At 38.9% G+C, this 21,119-nt stretch overlaps 1 protein-coding gene across 4 annotated transcripts in view; it reads left to right on the forward strand.

Annotated features, from left to right (window-relative positions):
• Positions 1 to 21,119, forward strand: part of LOC114043454 (2'-5'-oligoadenylate synthase 2-like) — a 51,822-nt gene that overhangs the window by 8,321 nt on the left and 22,382 nt on the right. For all 4 annotated transcript variants that reach the window (XM_027862598.1, XM_027862597.1, XM_027862599.1 and 1 more), the window contains exons 3-8: positions 230 to 429; positions 2,247 to 2,482; positions 4,051 to 4,201; positions 5,975 to 6,148; positions 9,793 to 10,108; positions 12,143 to 12,324. In XM_027862598.1, the coding sequence (XP_027718399.1) occupies positions 230 to 429; positions 2,247 to 2,482; positions 4,051 to 4,201; positions 5,975 to 6,148; positions 9,793 to 10,108; positions 12,143 to 12,324 (1,259 nt within the window). The remainder of the gene's footprint in view (positions 1 to 229; positions 430 to 2,246; positions 2,483 to 4,050; positions 4,202 to 5,974; positions 6,149 to 9,792; positions 10,109 to 12,142; positions 12,325 to 21,119) is intronic.

Here is a 21,119-nt window from a genome sequence, read left to right on the forward strand (position 1 = left end):
TCCTTTATACACTGTACATTCTAATTGGGACTACCAGTTGTTCCCCAAATTCAGCTTACCATCTCCCATGTCCTTGCCTTTGCATTGGTTTTTAAAGGCCTTTAAACTCTAGGCTGAGGAATCTATATTTTACCCTGGAGAGAATAGGGAACCACTGAAGGCTTTGTTCTGCTAAAGGCTTGTGTTGGTGGAGCAGCCTGAGTTTTCCATGCATTTTTCTCCTATGCAGTTGAACCAAGTGGCTGCCACACCCGTACATCAGCCTCAAAGTATAAACCAGGCCCAGAGACTTACCGGAGATGGATACATCCAGGGAAATCTGATCGTGAATCGTCAGTCTGCTTTACAGAACTACAAGGGAGTTTTTTCAACAATCGCCCGCAAAAACTAAAGAACCTAATACTCTTGGTGAAGCACTGGTATCAGCAGGTACAGTTCATCCCGGACTCTGATGGTTTTGAAAGCCCAAGTGGATCTGCTTTTAATTCCTTGTAACCAGAGTTGAGAATAGTTACATTACAGTGTTCAATTCTTTTTTTTTTTTTTTTTGCTTTTTGGTGAGTTGATCAGGGTTAAGTGACTTGCCCAGGGTCACACAGCTAGTAAGTACAGTGTTCAATTCTTGAGATAAAAATCGGATGGTAAGATAACAGGTATCCACAAGTCTTATCAAAATGTCCAATATGGCTCAAATAATAACAAAGTTCACTTGGACCTTACTGTTTTGGATAGGGTTTTAGTCAATTGAAGTTCAATATGGGCCAACAGGGTGATACAGTGACCAATAAATAAAATTGGATTTGAGTCTGCATGAATAGAAGCATATTGTCCATGAATAAGGGAGTGAGTACCAGCTGCACTCTGCTGTGATTAGACCATACATGGAGTGTTCTGTTTAGGTCTGGGGGCCATATTTTAGAAAAGACAAAGAAGCCATTCCTTGTATTTCCAAGGCCTTAGCACAGTATCTGGTATACAGTAGGCACTTAATAAATGCTTTTGTTAGTTTGACTTCAGAACAACTAGTATAGTAAGGGGTCTCAAGTTCATACTATAAGAGGAGAGGAAGAGGTAAATGGGAAGAGTTGCTGTTTTTAAGTATTTGAACACCCATCATTCAGAAAGTTAGCCAGTTCTTCTGGCCCCCAGAGGGCTAGTGCTGAGGGCCATGGGCTAGGCTGGGCTTGGTGGGGTTGGGTTGGAGAAAGGCTAATTAGGACTGAAGGAAGGGAAATTTTCCTAATAATTAGATCCATCCAGAATGGTAATGGGTTCCCCCCTCCACATCAAAAGTCTTCAAGAAATTAAAATCTATTCGGTTCAATTCAACTAATAATCTTGATAGCTAGCATTTATATAGCTATGGTTTGCAAAACATTTTACATACATCTATTCATTCAATTTTCACAACACCCCTGGAAGGGAGATGCTGTTATTATCCTCATTTTTACAAATGAAGAAACTGAGTTTGAGAGAGGTAAAGTTTATTGAGAGAGGTTAGGATCACACAGCTAATAAATACCTGAGACCATATCTGAACTCAGGTCTTTCTCACTCTTGGCCTCATGCTCTATCCACTGCACCACCCAGCAACATTTTCTTAAGTACTTACTAAGAGCCAGGCACAAAGCTAGGCATGGGGGATACAAAGACAGAAATGACAACCATTCCAGCTCTCAGGAGCTTCCAGTCCACTAGGGAGATAGCAAATTTATAGACAAGCAAATGCTAAGTAATTTCGAGGAGGAGAGAGAGTTGGCATCTGGAGGCACTGGGAGAGCTCAATGTCTCTTTGTCAGGTATTATGTACAAAAGACTCGGGTGCAGATGTGGGTGGTTCTATGATGCCGCCATTTTACCTGAGTTTGAGCTTATCCTTACAAAAAAGCCTCACTAACAACCCTATGGATAAAACCAACATTGCCATTTCTGTTTGGTACCAGAGCTCAGAGAAATCAACTTAGAAAAGGCTAAGAGCCCCTGCTCAGGGCCAGCACCCTTATCTGTAATTGGAGGAAATGAAGTCCCTGAGAGTCTGCAGGCCCCAAAGTAAACAGCCGGGTGCAGAGTCAGGTCTAGAAGCCTGGCCTGCCCATTGTTCTGAAAGTGTTATCTTGCCTTCACCTTCAGCAGGGGAATACTCTCTTCTAGTGACAGGCCTGGGTGATGTGGTCTGCCATAGGGCTTAGTGGGTGGGTGGGGCCCTCTATCTCCTCACTGATTGTCTTCCCATTCTCCTTCTGCAGTGCCAAAAGAGACTGAAAAAATATTCCTTTCCCCTACAATATGCTCTGGAGCTGCTAACAGTCTATGCCTGGGAGCAGGGGAGTGAAGCAGATGATTTCAACACAGCTGAAGGCATCCTAACAGTCCTGGAGCTGATTATGAAGTACAACAAACTTTGTATATACTGGACAGTCAATTACAACTTTGAGGATGAAACCATCAGGAATTACTTGCAGTCCCAGCTCCGAAAAGACAGGTACCAATGTCTTCACCATCCTCTTTCCCTTGAATTGTGGAAAAGGATGAAATAAAAATTTCCTGAGCAGACACCTAATCCATTGAATACTTTCCATGACCTCATCTAGAATCAGTAGACTGATTCTCTCAGGAACAAATCAAAATCAGAACCTCAGAATTTCAGAAGCAGAAGAAGCCTTACAAAATAATGATGCTAGGGGCAGCTAGGTGGCACAATGGATAGAATACCAGCCCTGAAGTCAGGAGGACCTGAGTTCAAATCTGGCGTCAGACCAAACACTTGACACTTACTAGCTGTGTGACCCTGGACAATTCACTTAACCCCAATTGCCTAAAATAAAGAAAAAAGAAAAAAGAAAAAAAAGAAAATAATGATGCTAACTGTCATATGACACCTTGCAACCTGAAAAAGGCTTTGTATATGTTACCTTAGTTAATACTCAAAAAAGCAGTCCTGATTTGAGGGTAATGCTGGATCACAGATATCAGAGAAGTCTACACTGGGTAGTTTAGGGTTGGATTTAGAGTCAGGAAAAGACTACATTCTAACCTCTCTCAATCTATTTCTTCATCTGCAAAATGGAAAAAAAAACAAAGTAAAATGGAGACAATAGCACCTACCACACAGGGTTGTTGTGAGGCTCCAAAGAAATAGTGTTTGGAAAACACTTTGCAAACTATAAATTTCTATAAACAAGTAAATTGTGTATAACTATTATGCCATTTTAGAGATGATGAAACTGAGGCTCAGAAAGTTTAAGTGAATTGCCCAAGGTCACACTGCTAGTCAGAGGCAGGATTAGAATGTAGATCTCTCTTGACTCCAATGAGAGCACTCATTTCTATTATACTATGATGCCTCTTAGAAATCAGTTAATACAGCCTCCTCATTTTAGAGGGAAGGAAACTGAATTGGAAGAAGGGGAAATGACTTCTCTAAGGTCACATAGCATGACGGATTCATGGCTAGAATCCAACTTTCTGCATTCCTGAAAATTTTCCCTTTGGGCTACTGGGAAGGGGGAGAAGAGTAGAGAGAAGAAAGAAAAAAAAGCCAACACCGCATTTATGCATAGGATCATAGACCTGGGGTTGAGAAGAACCTCAGAAGTCATTTAGTTCTAGATGCTAATTTTATGGATGAAGAAACTGAGTCACAAGTAGATTAAACCATTTGTCCAAGATTACACAGATAGTGTTAAAGATGGAATTTGAACCTAGGTTTGAGGACTCCAGAGACGGTACTCTTTCTATTGCCTGCCTGTTTTTGTTTGATTGCTTCAGTTATGTCCAACTTTTTGTAACCCCAATTGTGATTTTCTTGGCAAAGGTACTGGAGTGGTTTATTTTATCCTAATAATCATTTTTCCATTTGGGGAAACTAAAGCCCAGAGAAGGTGTGTGGTCCAATTTCACACAGGTAGTCAGAGCTACACTAGAACCCAGGACTTCTGAACTCCAGCCAAGGGCCTTCCTCTGTCCTACCCCAATCCTAGCATGCTTCCAAGGATCCTATTTTCTCCTGAGAAAGTTCATCCCTGATTCCTTTGCATGGATTTTTTTTAGGCCAATCATCCTAGATCCAGCAGACCCAACTAGTAATGTTAGTGGAACTGATCTGGAGCCCTGGGAACAGCTGGCTGAAGAAGCAAAAATCTGGTCATCTTCCAACTGTTTTATGAAGAATACTTCATCTTGGATGCCCTGGGATGTTCTGGTGAGAGAGAGAGAGAGAGAGAGAGAGAGAGAGAGAGAGAGAGACAGAGAGAGAGAGACAGAGAGAGAGAGAGAGAGACAGAGAGAGAGAGAGAGACAGAGATAGAGACAGAGACAGAGACAGGGACAGAGAGAGCATTCTAAATATGTCTTAATATTTGCTTCAGCAATATCCTGATCCCCTTCATGACAGATTACTGACTTCCATCATAGGACCTTAGCCATGAACCTCCTGCTCCCTCTCAATCATATCTCCCTAATGTTCTATTTTCCCCTTGATCCCTCTCTCCTGTCTTAGACTTCCTCCGCTGTCCCTAACCTTTGCCCTCCCAACTACTTCAAAAGACTGAACCTTAACGTCTTTAGTCAATCCAATCATGCTTTTGTCCCAGAAATCTAATTCCCTTTTCCCTACAGATGGATTGATCTTTACAGTTTATGACCTATCACCCACGCCAATCCACATCCTTACCACTCTGTTTCAAAATTTGGCTTGGATGGTTAATATTGCCATCCCCCAAAGGAAAAAAATCCCTTCATCTCTATTTTCTTTATATTTTCTATTTATTTATTTATATACCTCATGTTTTCCCCAGCCCAATGTAAAGTGAAGGCTGCTTTTTGGGCTTTAAAGGCGAAAGCTATTTTTTTTTAAAGTTGTGTTTTGCCATGTGAGTGCTAGCTGTTATTATTGTGGTCAGTAAAGCCCTCAGCAGCCTCTTAGTCAGGAGTGTGCTGGAGCCAGCTCAGACTGGCTGTGGAGAGCTTAGGAAGCTGAGGTTACAGTTGATAGAGTGCTGGACCTGGAGTCAGGAAGACCTGAGTTCAAATCCAGCCTCAGACTCTTATCAACTATATAACCTTGGGCAAGTCACACCCTCTGTTTTCCTTAGTTTCCTCTAGTGATAATAATAGCACCTAACATGAAGGGTTGTTGTAAGGATCAAATGAGATAATACTCGTAAAGTGCTTAGCATAGTGCTAGATACATAGTATAGCAGGGGCTACCTAATGTTAGCTATTATTATTATTAGCTCTAAGTTAAATTTTCAGTATGAGTATTAACATCTAGGAAGTTGGCAAACACTATAAATCAGGAATTCACTTATTGTTTTGTTGATTGTTTAGAATTAAAAAAGTTATAGAGAAAATATTAATAATACAGATTAAATTTTTAAAAAGTTGTGTTTTGCAAGTATATCATGGGTTGGAGAGACAACTCCTTATGCTTCATACACCTAATGCCCCACACATTGTCTAACATGTAGTAGGATCAATAGGCATTTAGTAATCTATCATGTGCAGGGAACTGTCCTAGGTGCTAGACATATAAATACAAAAGCCCATTAAGAGGCTTATATTTTGGAGATAGGAGGAGATAATTTAATTGTACAATGTTCTCTTGGTTCTGCTCACTTCACGTTTCCTTAAAATTAAGACTTTCTCTAATAAACCTTCTCTGACTAGCCAGCCTAACCCCTAACCCTAACCCCATAAACACTTATAAAACTCTTCTACAATTCTTCAGTTTTTCCTTCCTAAGGTTATTTGACACTTAGAGAGGAGGAAGGATGGGTCATGATATTGTATAGAATTTTTGCTTTCCGTTGTTGGTGTTTGTATGTATTCATTCATTATGCTTCCTCCATCAGACTGTAAGCTCCCCGAGGACAGAAACCATTCCTCTGGAGAGACTGATTTTTTTAGGGGATGAAGATTATCAGGCAAGATACTGGGTTACTTAATTCATGTGCTTTATCTGTTTCTTCTCTAGCCAGCATCTCTTTATGTAACTCGAGGCCATAAGCTTGATAAGTTCATCAATGATTTTCTCCAACCTACACAAAAATCCCTGGATCAGATTGGAGAAGCTGTGGACATCATCTTTAAGTTCCTGACAGAAAAATGCTTCAAAAATTCAACCACGAATGTTGGGAAAGCTGTGAAGGTGAGAATTGTTCTTCCAGTCCCACTCTTTAGGAAGTGATTCATCCTCTTTCTCTTCCATTCCTTCCATATACTCAGAGAGACTTGGCTCCCCAAAGACAACATCAAATTATTGTCCTTCCTCTCCAGTATTATATATACCTCCATTCACACCCCTCACACACTGGTTCTGGAGAGAGAATCAGAATATATTTTTTTCTCCTCACTATCAATTCCAAGCTCTTCCTTTACTACAATTACTCAGCAACCTCTCCTCCTTTGAAGTTCCTCCTATTAAAATTTTCTGCCCAATCCAGATCATGGCTGGCATTATGTCCTGATACCTAAGTCATCCTTACTCCTTTCCCAAGGAGTTTAACACCTGACCTCTCCTCCCCAACTTCTATCCTAATACTAGGGGACTTTAATATCCACTTAGATATTCTGTTTAACTCCTAAACCTCTCACCTCCATGACCTCTCAACTTCATGACCTACTCCTTTGCCCTAACCTCAGCTGCACCAAGGAACCCTAGTCCTGGATCTCACTGTAATCCTTCTCCTTAAATGAAAAACTCTGGCACTTCTCCATCTAATCATGATTTCCTATTTATTAACCTATTTCTTGCCCTCCTCATGACCTGCAAACTTTCCATCCCTCAATACTTTCTTGAGTCATTATTCCTGCTCTGACCCTCCTTTCAAATCTCAACCCTAGAGTTAACCAATGCCACTCCACATTGTCCTTTACTCTGAGATCTATTGTCCTTTTGTCCTATAACCCACTCATACCTTGCCAAATTTTAGCCCTAGATGATTCCCATCATCTGCCTTCTTCATTCCTATTCATGATATTGAATGGAGCTATAGAAGTCGTACAACTCTGCTGACTAGGTACATTACAAATTCACGTCATCAAACTTCAACTGGGCTCTCACTTGCAATGAGGCAATTCTTTTATTCCTCCCTAATTGATGTGATATTCTACTCCCTAAAGAAGCTATTTCAAACCTTCTTTTTTCTCTTCAGTCCTCCCACCAAGCTTTCCCCCACCCTATAGACTAAGGATATTACTTCTTATTTTACTGAGGAAAAAATGAGTTCCTTCCAAAGGAACTCCCTCTTCTTCCATTGACTTCATCTCAAAATCCCTTGATGCCATTTCCCTCTCTTGCCTCTTTTCCTCCTGCCTCTAGCAAAAAGGTAGCCCTTCTCTTTGTCAAGGCCAATCACTCTTCACATGCCTTTGATCCCATCCCTTCCCATTTTTTCCTGCATATTGTTCCTCTATATCCTCTCTCTCTCTCTCTCTCTCTCTCTCTCTCTCTCTCTCTCTCTCTCTTTCTCTCTCTCTCTCACACAGACAGACACACACACACACACCTTCAACCTCATTATCAAGTGGTTTCTTCCCTACTGCCTTCAAACATGTATAAATCTCCCCTATACTTAAAAAACCTTCACTAGACCCTTCCGTACTCTCAAGCTATCATCCTATATCCTCTCCTCCATTCTCAGTCAAATTCCCTGAAAAAATTTTGACACACACTGCCTCTACATCCTCTCATCTCCCTCATTCCTCGACTCTTTTTTATCTGACTCCTGATCTCAACACTTAATTAAAACTGCTCTTGCCAAAGTTACCAGTGACATCTTAATTGACAAAATGGTGGCCTTTTCTCAGCCCCCATCTTGCTTTAGCTACCTGATGCATTGGAATGTTGACTACCTTCTCCTAGATGCTTTTTTCTCTGTAACTTTTCATGACACAACTCTATTGGTTCTTCTCTCATATGCCTAAGTATTCCTCAGTCTTTTTGCTGGTACCTTTTCCATACCATGTCCCCTAACTTTGAATGTTCCCCAAAACTTGATCTTGGGCACTCTTCTCTCCTCTATGCTCTCCCATTGATCTCATCAGTTCCCATGTGTAATTATCACAACTACATAGATACCTAGATTTATATATCTAACCTCAGTCTCTCCTCTGAGAGACTGAGCTCCAGTCTAATTACCAACTTGCTCTTGGACATTTCAATCTGGATGTCCTAGTAACATATCAAACTCATCACATATAAAAAAATAACACTTTACCTTATTCCTCAAGCTCACTCCTCTTTCAAACTCTCCTATTTCTGTTGAAATTTTCTATCCACTATTCTTCTTTCTTCCAGGTTTATAACCTCAGCATCATCCTGTACTCCTCACTTTCACTCAATGCATATAATCCAACCAGTTGCCAAATCTTATCATTTCTACCTGTGTAATATCTCCTACATTTAATTCCTTGTCTCTATTCACACAGCTACCACTATAATTTAGGTCTTTAATCACCTCTCACCTAGATTATTCCAGTGGTCTTCTAATTGGTCCCCCATCTCAAGTCTCTCCTTATTTAAAGTTCTTACACAGAGCTTTCAAAGTGATTTATCTTAAGCAGAGATTTGACTATGTCACTTCCCTACTCAATGAACTCCATCAGCTCCCTATTACCCCTAAATTCCTATTTAGCTTTTAAAGTCTTTCACAGCCTGGCCCCAAACTATTTTTCCAATTTCATTGCACATTATGTGCGCTCGCATACTCCGCAATCCATCCAAACTGGTCTTTGATTCTGTGTCTTACAGATGATTCTATCTCCCACCTCTGTGCCTTTGCATTGGGCATCCTTCATGCCTGCAATGCTTTCCCTTCTTAATTCTACCACAGAGAATTCCTCTCTTCTTTGAAGGTACAGTTCAAGCTCTACTGTCTGCATAGAGCCTTTCCCAATACCTCTCTATCTGCTGTTGCCTTCCTTACTAAACTCTTCTGCATTTAGTTCTTTTGTATTCATTTTCATTTAGTCTCTTTATATTATTTGCATTTTATATGTGTGTGTATATATGCATATATATATTTTTTTTACTTGTCTCTTTTGTTAAAATGTCAACTTCTTGAAAATAAGGATTTATTTTTTGTATTTGTATTCCCAGAGGCTACCACAGTGACTGCACATAGTTATTTTAATTTTCATTTTAAAAATCAGTCAACAAGTATTTATTATGCACCTACTATGTGCTTGGAACTATGCCAGGCTCTGGGAGATAGAGGCACAAATGAAATAATCCCTACTCAAAAGGAACTTATATTCTAATTGGAGAGCCAAGTATATATTAAAAATATATAGCATAAATATAAAGTTAATAAATGTACATATATCCACGTATACAAAGTAACAAAATAACAAGTAGTTTGGGAAGGAAGACACTACCAGTTGGAAGGATTCTTCATGCAGTAGGTGGTGCCATGTAAATGGTGGCTGGAGAGCCAACCCAGAATTGCACGGGGTGCTAAGGAAGCTAATGGGACCTTAGGCTGCATGGAGAGATGCACAGTGTCCATAACCAGGTTTTTCCTGGTCAGGCCACATTTGAACCATTAGGCCATATCTGACCATTTGTCAGATATATTATAGAAAGGAATTCTTGTGCAAGTATGGGTTGGATTCATAGGTCAGTCTTAGGATTCTGATCTAAAAGGAACCTATCTTTTAATGGTTTTAATGGTTTAATGAGGTCCAGAGATATTAAGGGATTTGCCTAAGGTCACACAGGAAGTAGAGTTAGGATGTCTTTCAACTCTGGATCATGAGGAAAGATGACCTACCATTTTTCTTTCCCATTAGGGTGGATCCACTGCCAAAGGCACAACCCTGAGAAGTACCTCTGAGGCTGACTGGAGGCTGTGCCCAAGAGGCTCTGATGCAGACTTAGTTGTTTTCCTCAACTGCTTCACAAACTACAGTGATCAAATTGCCAACAGGTCCGCTATCATCAAGGAAATTCAGAAGCAACTAGAAGAGTATCAGCTGAAGGAGCAGTTTGAAATAGAGTTTAAGGTCACAAAATGGAAGAACCCACGAGTGCTCAGCTTTACCTTGAAATCCAAACTTCTTAACCGGTGCCAAGAATTTGATTTGCTGCCAGCCTTCGATGCCTTGGGTGAGACTTTCCCTGGCCTTGGCTTCTAGGAGAGAAGGACAGGAGAGAGAGAGAGAGAGAGAGAGAGAGAGAGAGAGAGAGAGAGAGAGAGAGAGAGAGAGAGAGGGAGAGAGAGAGAGAGAGAGAGAGAGAGAGAGAGAGAGAGAGAGAGAGGGAGAGAGAGAGAGAGAGAAACACAATATTATCAATACTACACTCCCCTTTAAGCACAAAGGAGTCAAGATAGTAATTACAAAACATATTGACTAATGGTACTGTCATACTTGAGATTGTCATAAACTATGGGAATTTATATACATCATTGGGAATAATGGTTGCTAATTCCATAATTTCTTTTAATTGTCTTCCTCTAATAACTGTGTCCCCTCAAGAGACTCTGGAGTTCTTCCAGAGTTCCCTCAGGAGACTCTGGTACAGTATGCCCTGGGATACCATGCTTGGGTTTTCCAGGTTTACCAGGTCAGGGAATGAGCCTAGAAAATGGCCCCAAAGTGTTCCTGATCCCTTAAGGCTATGAAATTATGATTCCATAAACTTTAGACACCCAACCCACCAGGGTTGTCTCCCTCCTCCCTGCCTCCTTAGGCTGTGAGCCCAGACTGATGACCACCAGCAAGATTTAGACTACCAATGTTCTCCACTAAAAAAGGCCCTATGGGCTCTTCCAGGGCAGGGACCCCTTCTTAGAGTCAGGTACTAGGAGTATAAAACAGAATACTGGCCACCCATAGGGCTCAATAAATAATTAATGACTTTCCCTTCCCTTCCCTTTCCTTTCTTCTCTTTCTTGATAACTTTATCAATACCATAGGTTGAACTATTATTATGCACCTACTATGTGCTTGGAACTATGCCAGGCTCTGGGAGATAGAGGCACAAATGAAATGATCCCTACTCAAAAGGAACTCATATTCTAATTGGAGAGCCAAGTATATATTAAAAATATATAGCATAAATATAGAGTTAATAAATGTACATATATCTACATATACAAAGTAACAAAATAACAGGTAGTTTGGGAAGGAAGACACTACCAGTTGGAAGGATTCTTCATGCAGTAGATGGTGCCATGTAAATGGTGGCTGGAAAGCCAACCCAGAATTGGAGCTCACAGTCTAAGGAGGGAGATGATATGCAAACACCTATGTAAAAACATGATATATACAGGATAAATTGGAGATAATCAAAAAAGAGAAGGTGCAAGTATTAAACAGGATCAAGAAAGCATTGTTGCAGAAGGTGAGATTTTAACTGAGACTTGAAAGAAGTCATGAAAGCTAAGAGGCAGAGATGATGAGGGAGAGAATTTCAGGCATGGGAGACAGTTAGGAGACAGAGTGTGTTATTCAAGGAACAGAAAGAAGGCCATTGTCACTGGATCGTACAGTACATGTGGGGATAATGAGTTGTTATTAATAACAGCATCTATATTTGCATAGTTCTCCATTAAAGGCTACCCCATTAAAGCTTCAATGTGGTTTGGAAATGACCCTCAATTCTAGACAGTCATCCTAGTCAATTCTAGAATGTAAGCCCTGACAGTTCCAATGAAGCTGGAAAGCCCTTAATTATGGGCTGCACATCTGTGGTGCACAAATTAGCCCAGTTAGGCCTGGAGAAGCTTGAGCCCAGATGGGCTGCAGGGTGTTGAATTTTTCAGCCACAGCAACTCTAAGACCACCTACCAAACTGTATAGGGATTGCACTCCCCATCATCGGAGGAGATATCCACACTAATGAAATCACTGCTTCCTGAAGTATATTTACATGGACTTTATACTTTTCAAACTATTTTTATATACATTATCTCATAACTTAGAAGAAAGTCACTATATCTAATCCTTGTCAATTCTACAACATTACTAGGCATAGTGCACATTCTTGTCTTTCAGAGTATCTTAAAGCTAAGAGTGAGTGTATGGTTTTGGCCACCTGTGCTACTGCTGATCCAAAGTCTGTAGTACTAGAATGTTATCCAAAGGTACTCTGAAAGCTATATAGCGCATTTTATTATTATCATTTTTTCCATGATAGGTCCACGAGTTTCAAAATCAAAACCAGACCCTACGATTTATATCAATCTCATCAAATCATCCGAAAGCAACAATGGGGGGGAATTCTCCACCTGTTTCACAGAACTGCAAAGAGACTTCATCAGACCTCGTCCCACCAAGCTTAAGAATCTTATCCGCCTGATGAAGCACTGGTACAAACAGGTAAATTTCTTTCTTTTTTTTTTTTTTTCAGGCAATTGGGGTTAAGTGACTTGCCCAGGTCACACAGCTAGTAAGTGTCAAGTGTTTGGTCTGAGATCGGATTTGAACTCAGGTCCGCCTGACTTCAGGGCCAGTGCTCTATCCACTGTGCCACCTAGCTGCCCCTTCAAACAAGTAAATTTCTTTAAATAACCCTTCTAGTTTTCACATTAATCATGATACCAATGATATTCAGAATTTGCTGTTTATGATGTATTTCTAGATTGTGTTTATAGTTTACAAAGGGCTCTCCTCACAGCAAATTTGTGGGGGCAGGTAATGCAAACATTGTGACCTCCATTTTATAGATAAGGACACTGAGGGTCGTGGAGGTGAGCTTGTATCAAAGTCAATTCAAAGTCAGATATCCTGGATTCAGATCTATCAGTCTTTCCACTTCAGCACAAAAATACCTGCCTAACCATAGGGCACCACCAGGTGCTGAGCCACAAGTTCAGGGAGCTGTAGGGACAGAAGCAAGCAGTCACTTTGGGGGTGCTCAAGTGCCTTTGCAGCATATTTTTACTCCCAAGCATCTTTAAAGGTTCCCTAGTACCAACTCCAATGGTGTAAGTCACACCTAAAAGTTTGTGGTACCACTTTCCTGCCACCTAATTGATTTCAATGAACATTTATCAGGGACCTACTATGTGGAAGGCCTTGAGCACAAATAAGGTAGCCCTTGACCTCAAGATGATTAGGTTCTACTGGCAAGGATGGGGGTGGAGGGATACAATGTGAACACAATTAAGCAAACACAAAATGACAAGAAGTCATTTCAAGGGGGTGAGAGTGATCATCCCTGGAAAATATCCACAAACACCTCTTGAGGCACTGGGCTGTTCTTTGAATAAAACTAAGGACTGGCTCTATGAGGTTGAGCTGAGGAGGTATTCCTCAGCATTACTAACATGAACAATGTCCTGGAAAAAGGCAGACAGGTGAGAGGTGGGTCATGTGGGGATCATTAATAAGCCAACCTGACTAGAATGGAGAGTGTATGAATGATAGCAATTGTAAATAAGACTAGAAAAGGAGGTGAAACTCTGACTGTGTTTTCCCAAAAAGAAGAACATTTCACATTAAACATTTCTATAATTATTCATTGGCTGAGCCCCAAAGGCCAGGTGCCAGGACAAATGCAAGTTCAGTCTTGTTATGAAAATAAGTGTAGGGTCCTAAAAGAAATTATCTCAAGTTGTCCAAGTCCATAGTCACAGCCACATCAGGAAGTTAACTTTTCCCAGAACAAGCCAAGAAAGTCTGCAAAAAAAAAAAAAAAGAAGTCTGCAAACACTGGGGTGGGAGGCTGACCAGGAACGCAACCTGGTGGAAGTGGCATTGGCCACAGACTATGGAGTAGCAGCATCAGTGCCAAGGGATGTTAAGGGGACTGAACACCTGGTCATCAAGAGATTCCAGGGGACCCCTGTGATAATACTAGGAGCAGGAGCAGGTACAATTTAGCACCTCTGTCAACTATTACCCAGTTCCAGGTCTCAGTTCTAGGGTAGAGAGGAGCAGTTACAGTCATGAGGGAGCAAAAGCTCTATCTACATAACCAGAATGCAGACCAGGATAGCAGTGACGAGACCTCTCCCTGGATCACACTACGTTTGAAGAAGCAAAAATTTACAGGCTCCCAGATCAAGCTGTGAAAGCAGCAGGACAAAAAAGACAGAAATTCTGGCCAGTCATTCCCCTCAGAGGTGAGCAGAGCCCAACTCTAACTTAAAACTCAAGGTGAAGAAACAGACTGAAAGAAAATGAGCAAACAATGAATCTGCCCATAAAAACTACAATGGTGACAAAGAAGGTCAAGACACAAACTCAGAAGAAGACAATAACTTGAAAACATATATAAGCAAAGCCTCAAGGAAAAATGCAGATTGGACATAAGCCCAACAACAATTCCTAGAATAGCTAAAGAAAAGGTTTTTTAAAAAGCAAAAAAAAATTAAAAATCAAATAAGTATAGAGGAAAATCAGAAAAAAAATGAAAGCACTTCAAGAAAATTATGAAAAGAGAACTGGTAATAGAGGCACAAAAATATAGAGTAAATATAGAGGTAATAGAAGTGTGGTAATTAACAGAGGCACAAAAATACTGAAGAGAATACCTCCTCAAAAATTAGAACTAGTCAAGTGGAAAGATAATGACTTCATGAGACATCAAGAAACAATAAAACAAATCAAAATGCTGGAGAAAAAAAGAGAAAGAAGAAAATTTGAAATATTTCACAGGAAAAAAAAACAACTGACCTGGAATATAGATTGAGGAGAGATGCTTTATGAATTATTGGACTACCTGAAAACCATTATAAAAAAAAAGAGTCAAACATCATATTTCCAGAAATTTTGAAGGGAAACTGACCTGAGATCTTAGAACCAGATAGCAAAGTAGAAATTGAAAGAATCCAATGATCACCTACTGAAAGAAATCCCAAAATAAAAATTTCCAGAAATATTATAGTCAAAACCCAGAACTGTCAGGTCAAGGAGAAAATACTGAAAATAACCAGAAAGAATTCATTCAAATATCATAAAAGTCACAGTCAGGATTTGACAGATTTAGCAGTTTCCACTATAAAGGGGTGCAGGGTTTGGAAGATGATTTTCTGGAAGGCAAAAGAGATAGAATTACAACTAATACCTAGCAAAACCGACATTTAATGAAACATAGAGCTTTCAAGCATTCCTGATGAAAAGTTCAGAACTGAATAGATAATTTGATGTTCAAATACAAGACTCAAGAGAGGCATAAAAAGGTAAGCGTAAGTGAGAAATCATAAGAGGAATATGATACATGTAACCTCTAAGAACTTTATCATTATTAGGTAGTTAGAAGAAGTCAACTTAGACAGAGGACATGGGTGTGAGTCTATTATGTCAGCATGAACTCAAAAGAAGAGTGAAAGGATGAAAAAGAGAGATGCACTGAGAGAAGAGGGAGAGGAGAAGGATAGAGGAAATTATCTTACATAAAATAGAGGTACAGGGAAGAGTTTTTACAATAGAGGGGAATGTGAAGTCGGGGAGAAGGAGCAGGCAATAGATTGGTTCAAGGAGGGAAAAATATATATACACACAGAGTTGGGTGTAGAAATTCATCTTATCCAACAAGGAAGTAGGAGGGAAGGGGGCTAAGAGAAAGAGGAAGGGGTAGAATGATAAGAGGAAGGTACATAAAAGGAGGTGATGGTCAAAAGCAAAACAGACTTTTCAGGAGGGGGCAGGGTAAAAAGAGGAGAATAAATATGGAGAGACTAGGATTGAGGGAAATACATAGCAATCATAACTGTGAGTGTGAATGGAATGAGCTCATTCATAAAATGGAAATAAGGGGTTAAAGAAGAATCTATTATGCTTTTAAAAAAAAAAAAAAGGCAGGTTAACAATAACCAGCCCTGGAGTCAGAAGAACCTGAGTTCAAATTCACTTACTAGCTATGTGACCCTGGGCAAGTCACTTAACCCCAATTGTCCCCCTAAAAAAGGCAGGTTAACAATAATGATCTCAGGCAAAGCAAAAGCAAAAATCAACCTAATTAAAAGGGATAATCAAGGAAACTACATTTTACTTTTTTTTAAAAAAATGTACCATATATAATGAATGAATATCAATACTGATGATATATGCAGCAAATGGTATAACAGCCAAATTCCTGAAGAAAAAGTTAAATGGGTTACAGAAGGAAATAGACAGTAAATCTATAGTAGTAGGGAACTCACTTTACCCCCATCAGACCTAGATGAATCTAACCATGAAATAAACATGAAAGACATTAAGGACATTAAGGACAGGAATAGAATTTTAGAAAAGTTAGTTATGACAAACCTCTGGAAAATATTGAATGGGAATAGAAAAGAGCATACCTATTTCACAGCTATGCATATAACCTTCACAAAACTAACCATGAATTAGAGCATAAAACTTCAAAAACAAATTCAGAAAAGCAGAAGTATTAAATTCATCCTTTCTAGACCATAATGCAATAAAGATTATATTCAATAAAAGGTCTTTAAAGCATAGAATAAAAATTAATAGGAAACTATGTAATCTAATTCTAAAGAATAAGTGGGTCAAAGAACAAATATAGAAGCAATCAATAATTTCATTAAAGATAATGACAATTATGAAACTGCATACTGAAGTTTGTGGGATTCAGCCAAAACAACACTGAGGAAATTTTATATCTCAAAATATGCACGTCAATAAAAAAAGAGAGCAGACCAATGAATTGGGATGCAACTAAAAAACAACTAGAAAAAAATAAAATTCTCATTTAAACACTGAAATATAAATCCTAAAAATTAAAAGAGAATAATAAAATTGAAAGTTAAAGAAATCATTTAACTAATAAGTAAAACTAGGAACTGATTTTATTGGGAAATGATAGATAAACCATTGACTAATTTGATTTTTAAAAAGAAAGAAGCCAGATTACCAGTATCAAAAATGAAAAGGGTGAATTCACAGCCACTGAAGACAAAATTAAAGCAATTATTAGAAGCTATTTTGCCCAACTTTATGCCAATAAAACTGACAAGCTAAATTAAATGGGTGAATATTTACAAAAATATAAGCACAATTGACCATATTAACAACAAAGATGATATGATATGATATGATCAAAGCAACTAATATAGAACAAGCTTTTGACAAAATACAACACTAATTCCTGTTTAAAAAAATGAGAAAGCATAGGAATAAATGGAACTTTTATTAAAATTATAAATAATATCTGTCTAAAACCAACCAAGAACAAGCATTACCTAGGATAAACTAGAAACCTTTCCAGTAAGGTCAGGGATGAAGCAATGATGTCTTTTATCACCATTGTTATTTAGTATTGTACTGAAAATGCTAGTCATAGTAATGAGACAAGAAAATAATTTGAAGGAATAAGCACAGGCAATGAGAAAACAAAACTCATTTTTTGCAGATGGTATGATAGTATACTTAGAGAACAACTGAAAGATCAGTTTAAACATTTAACAACATAATCAAAGTTGCAGAATATAATAAACCCACACAAATCATCAGCATTTCTATATATAACCAAAAAAATCCAGCAAGAAGAGTTAGAAAAAGGAATTTCATTGAAAATAACTACAGGCAATATTAAATGCTTGGGAATCTACCTGCCAAGATACACACAGAAACTATATGAAATCAATTACAAAACTCTTCACAGAAATAAAGACAGATTTAAACAATTAGAGAAATATTAATTGCTCATGGGTAGGCCAAGCCAATATAATAAAAATTACATTGCTACCTAAATTAACATACTTATTCAGTGCATACAGATCAAACTACTGAAGAATTGCTGTATAGAATTAGAAAAAATAATAACAAAATTCATCTGGAGGAACAAAAGGTCAAGAATATCAAGGGAATCAATGAAAAAAATAGGAAGGGGGCCTAGAAATACCAGCTCTCAAACCATATTACAAAGAGGTAAACATCAAAACAATTTGGTACTGGAAAATAGAGTGTTTGATCAATGGAACAGATTAGGTATACAAGATACAGAAGCGAATGAGCACTGTAACCTATTGTTTGATAAATCTCAGCCACTGGGGCAAGAACTCAATATATGACAAAAACTGCTTGGAAAACTAGAATGTAGCCTGGCAGAAACTAGGTATAGACCAACATCTCACATCATATACCAAGATAAGCTCAAAATGGGTACACAATTTAAACATAAAGGGTGACATAAGCAAATTAAGGAGCATGGGAGAAATTACCTGTGAGATCTATGGATAAAGGAAGAATTCATGACCAAACAAGAGATACAGAGGTTCACAGGAGGTAAAATGGGCAATATTGATTACATAAAATTAAGTTTTGCCCAAATAAAACTAATGCAGGCAAAATTAGTAGGAAAGAAAGAAACAGGGTAGGGGGAGGTTTGCAGTGAGTTTCTCTGATAAAGATCTCATTTTTCAAATATATAGAGAACTGATCCAAATTAATTTTTTTAAAAAATAAGTACCATTCCCCAATTGATAAATGGTCAAAGGATATAAACAGGCAATTTTTAGATGAAGAAATCAAAGCTATCAATAGTCATGTAAAAATGCTCAAAACACTAATAATCAGACAAATATACCTTAAAACAACTATGAGGTATCACCTCACATCCATCAGACTGACTGAAAAAAGGAAAATGACAAATGCTGGAGGGGGTGGGGGAAGATAAGTACATCAATGTACTGTTGGTGGAGCTGTGAACTAGTCAGGCCATTCTATAGAATAATTTCGAACTATGCCGAGAGTGCTATAAAACTGTGCATATTCTTTGACTCAGCAATATAGCTAATAGGTCTAAAAAGATCAAAAGAAAATGAAAAGGATCTTAATGTACAAAACTATTTATAGCAGTTCTTTTTATCATAGCAAAGAATTAGATATTGATTCCCATCAATTGATGAATAGTTGAACAAGTGATGGTATATGATTGTGATTGAATTCTATTGTGCCATAAGAAATGAGGAAGAGGGTGGTTTCAGAAAAATTTGGGAATACTTATATGAACTGATGCAAAGTGAAGTGAGCAGAACCAAGAGAACAAAGTACACAGTAACAGCAATTTTGTAATGATAATCAACTCTGAAAAACTTAGATACTCTGATCAAATACAATGATCCATGACAGTTCCAAGGGACTCATGATGAAAAATGCTATCCACCTCCAGGGAAAGAACTGATGGACTCTGAGTGCAAATTGAAGTATATTTTTTCCTCTTTATTTTTCTTGGCTTTCATTTTTTTTCACAATATAGCTGACGTGGAAATATTTTTTCATGACTTCATATGTATAATGGGTATTTTATTTCTTGTCTTATTAATGTGTGAGAGGGAGTGGAGGAAAGGAGACAATTTGAAACCAAAAATAGAAAATCTTTTTTTAATTAAAAAGGGGTTTGGGTTAAACTGGGGAAAGTCCTAGGATAAGGAATAGAATGGAAGAGTATAGCATGAGGCAAAGAAATAAATGGAGACAAAACAGAGATTTGCATTCACTATTCAGCATACCAGCCCCAAACTTCTCATTACTTTCCATTATTCTCTCCTCCTTTGCTCCAGGCCTAAATGAAGAGGTGGCCATTCTCCTTGTAAAGGATAACCCTCTCCACCTATGCCCTTGATCCCATCCTCTCCCATTTCCTTTAGGAATTCTCTCTCCTCTCTCTCTCATCCCTCTCTTCTCTGTCTCTCTCTCCCTCATTTCTCTTCCTCTCCTCTCCTCTCTCTTCTCCTTTTCCTTCTTTCTCTTCCTTCTCTAATGTGTTGGTTGTTGTCCTTCATTCTTGAAGAGGACCAAAATGACATTACTATATTAGAGTCAAGTTACAGTGTGTCTGACTGTGGTTGATCAGACCAATACAAGCTTGGAATGCTCTACCACAAGTCGGGCACAAATAGACTATGTGATCACTTGGGGTGGATTCTCTAAATTTGTACATCTTGTGTTTCTTTTGAGCTATTTCATTCTGCTTTGCTCATAGAGCACAGCACCTTCTCTGATGAGGGCACACCATGCTGGGTGGTCATTTATCAGTATCTCTCATGTCACAAAATCAATCCCAAAGTTCTTTAGAGAGACTTTGAGAGTGTCTTTGTATCACTTCCTGTGAACACCATGTGAACACTTGCCTGTGTGAGTTTTCCATAATCATCTTTTAGGCAAGCATACATTTGACATTTGAACAACATGGCCAGCGCATTGGAGTTGTGCTCTCTGCAGTAGAATTTGAATGCTTGGCAGTTTAGTTCAAGAAAGGACCTCAATGTCTGGTATCTTATCCTGCCAGGTGATTTTCAGAATCTTCCTGAGACAATTCAAATGGAAGTGATTCAGCTTCCTGGCATGGTGCTGGTATACTGTCCAGGTTTCATAGGCATACAGCAATGAGGTCAGCACAACAGCTCTGGAGACTATCAGTTTGGTAGTCAGTCTAATATCTCTTCTCTACCATACTTTCCTTTGGAGCCTCCCAAACACTGAGCTAGCTCTGGCAATGCATGTGTCAACCTCATTATCAATGTATATCTTCCTGGAAGGTACACTGCCAAGGTAAGTGAGCTTATCCACAGTATTTAAAACTTCTCCATTTGCTGTAACTGATGGTTCCACGAATGGGTGGTGTGGTCATGGCTGATGGAGCACTTGTGTTTTCTTGGTGTTAATTGTTAGGCAAAAATAAACACGAGCAGCAGAGTATTGATATATACTTTGTTGCATCCAGCTTCAGAGGCTACATTGAGTGCACAATCATCTGCAAACAAAAAATTACGCACCAAAAATCCCTCCATTTTAGTCTTGGCTTGTAGCCTTTTCAGGTTGAGGAATTTTCCATCAGTGTGGTAGCTGACCTTGATGTCATGTCCTTTCTCATTGAAGGCATTTGACAACATTGCTGAAAACAGCATGCTAAAAAGCATGGAAGCTAGCACAGAGCCTTGTTTCCCTCCATTGGTGCCTGGGAAAGCACAAGAGCATTGTCCATTATCCAGAACCTGGGCAAGCATGCCATCATGAAATTAATGTACAATGCTGATGAACCTCTCTGGGCTACCAAATGTTGACATAATTTTCCACAAGCACTCATGACTGACAGTATCAGAGGCCTTGGTTCAGATCTACAAATGGGTATAAATTCTGCTGGAGTTGTCAGGCAGCAAACACTGTATAGACTATTTCTCAGCCCTTTCTGAAGCTACACTGACTCTCAGGTAGACAAC

The sequence above is a fragment of the Vombatus ursinus genome, unplaced genomic scaffold (genome assembly GCF_900497805.2).
Source record: "Vombatus ursinus unplaced genomic scaffold, bare-nosed wombat genome assembly UNPS02001287.1, whole genome shotgun sequence".
In the NCBI taxonomy this organism is placed as follows: Eukaryota; Metazoa; Chordata; class Mammalia; order Diprotodontia; family Vombatidae; genus Vombatus; species Vombatus ursinus.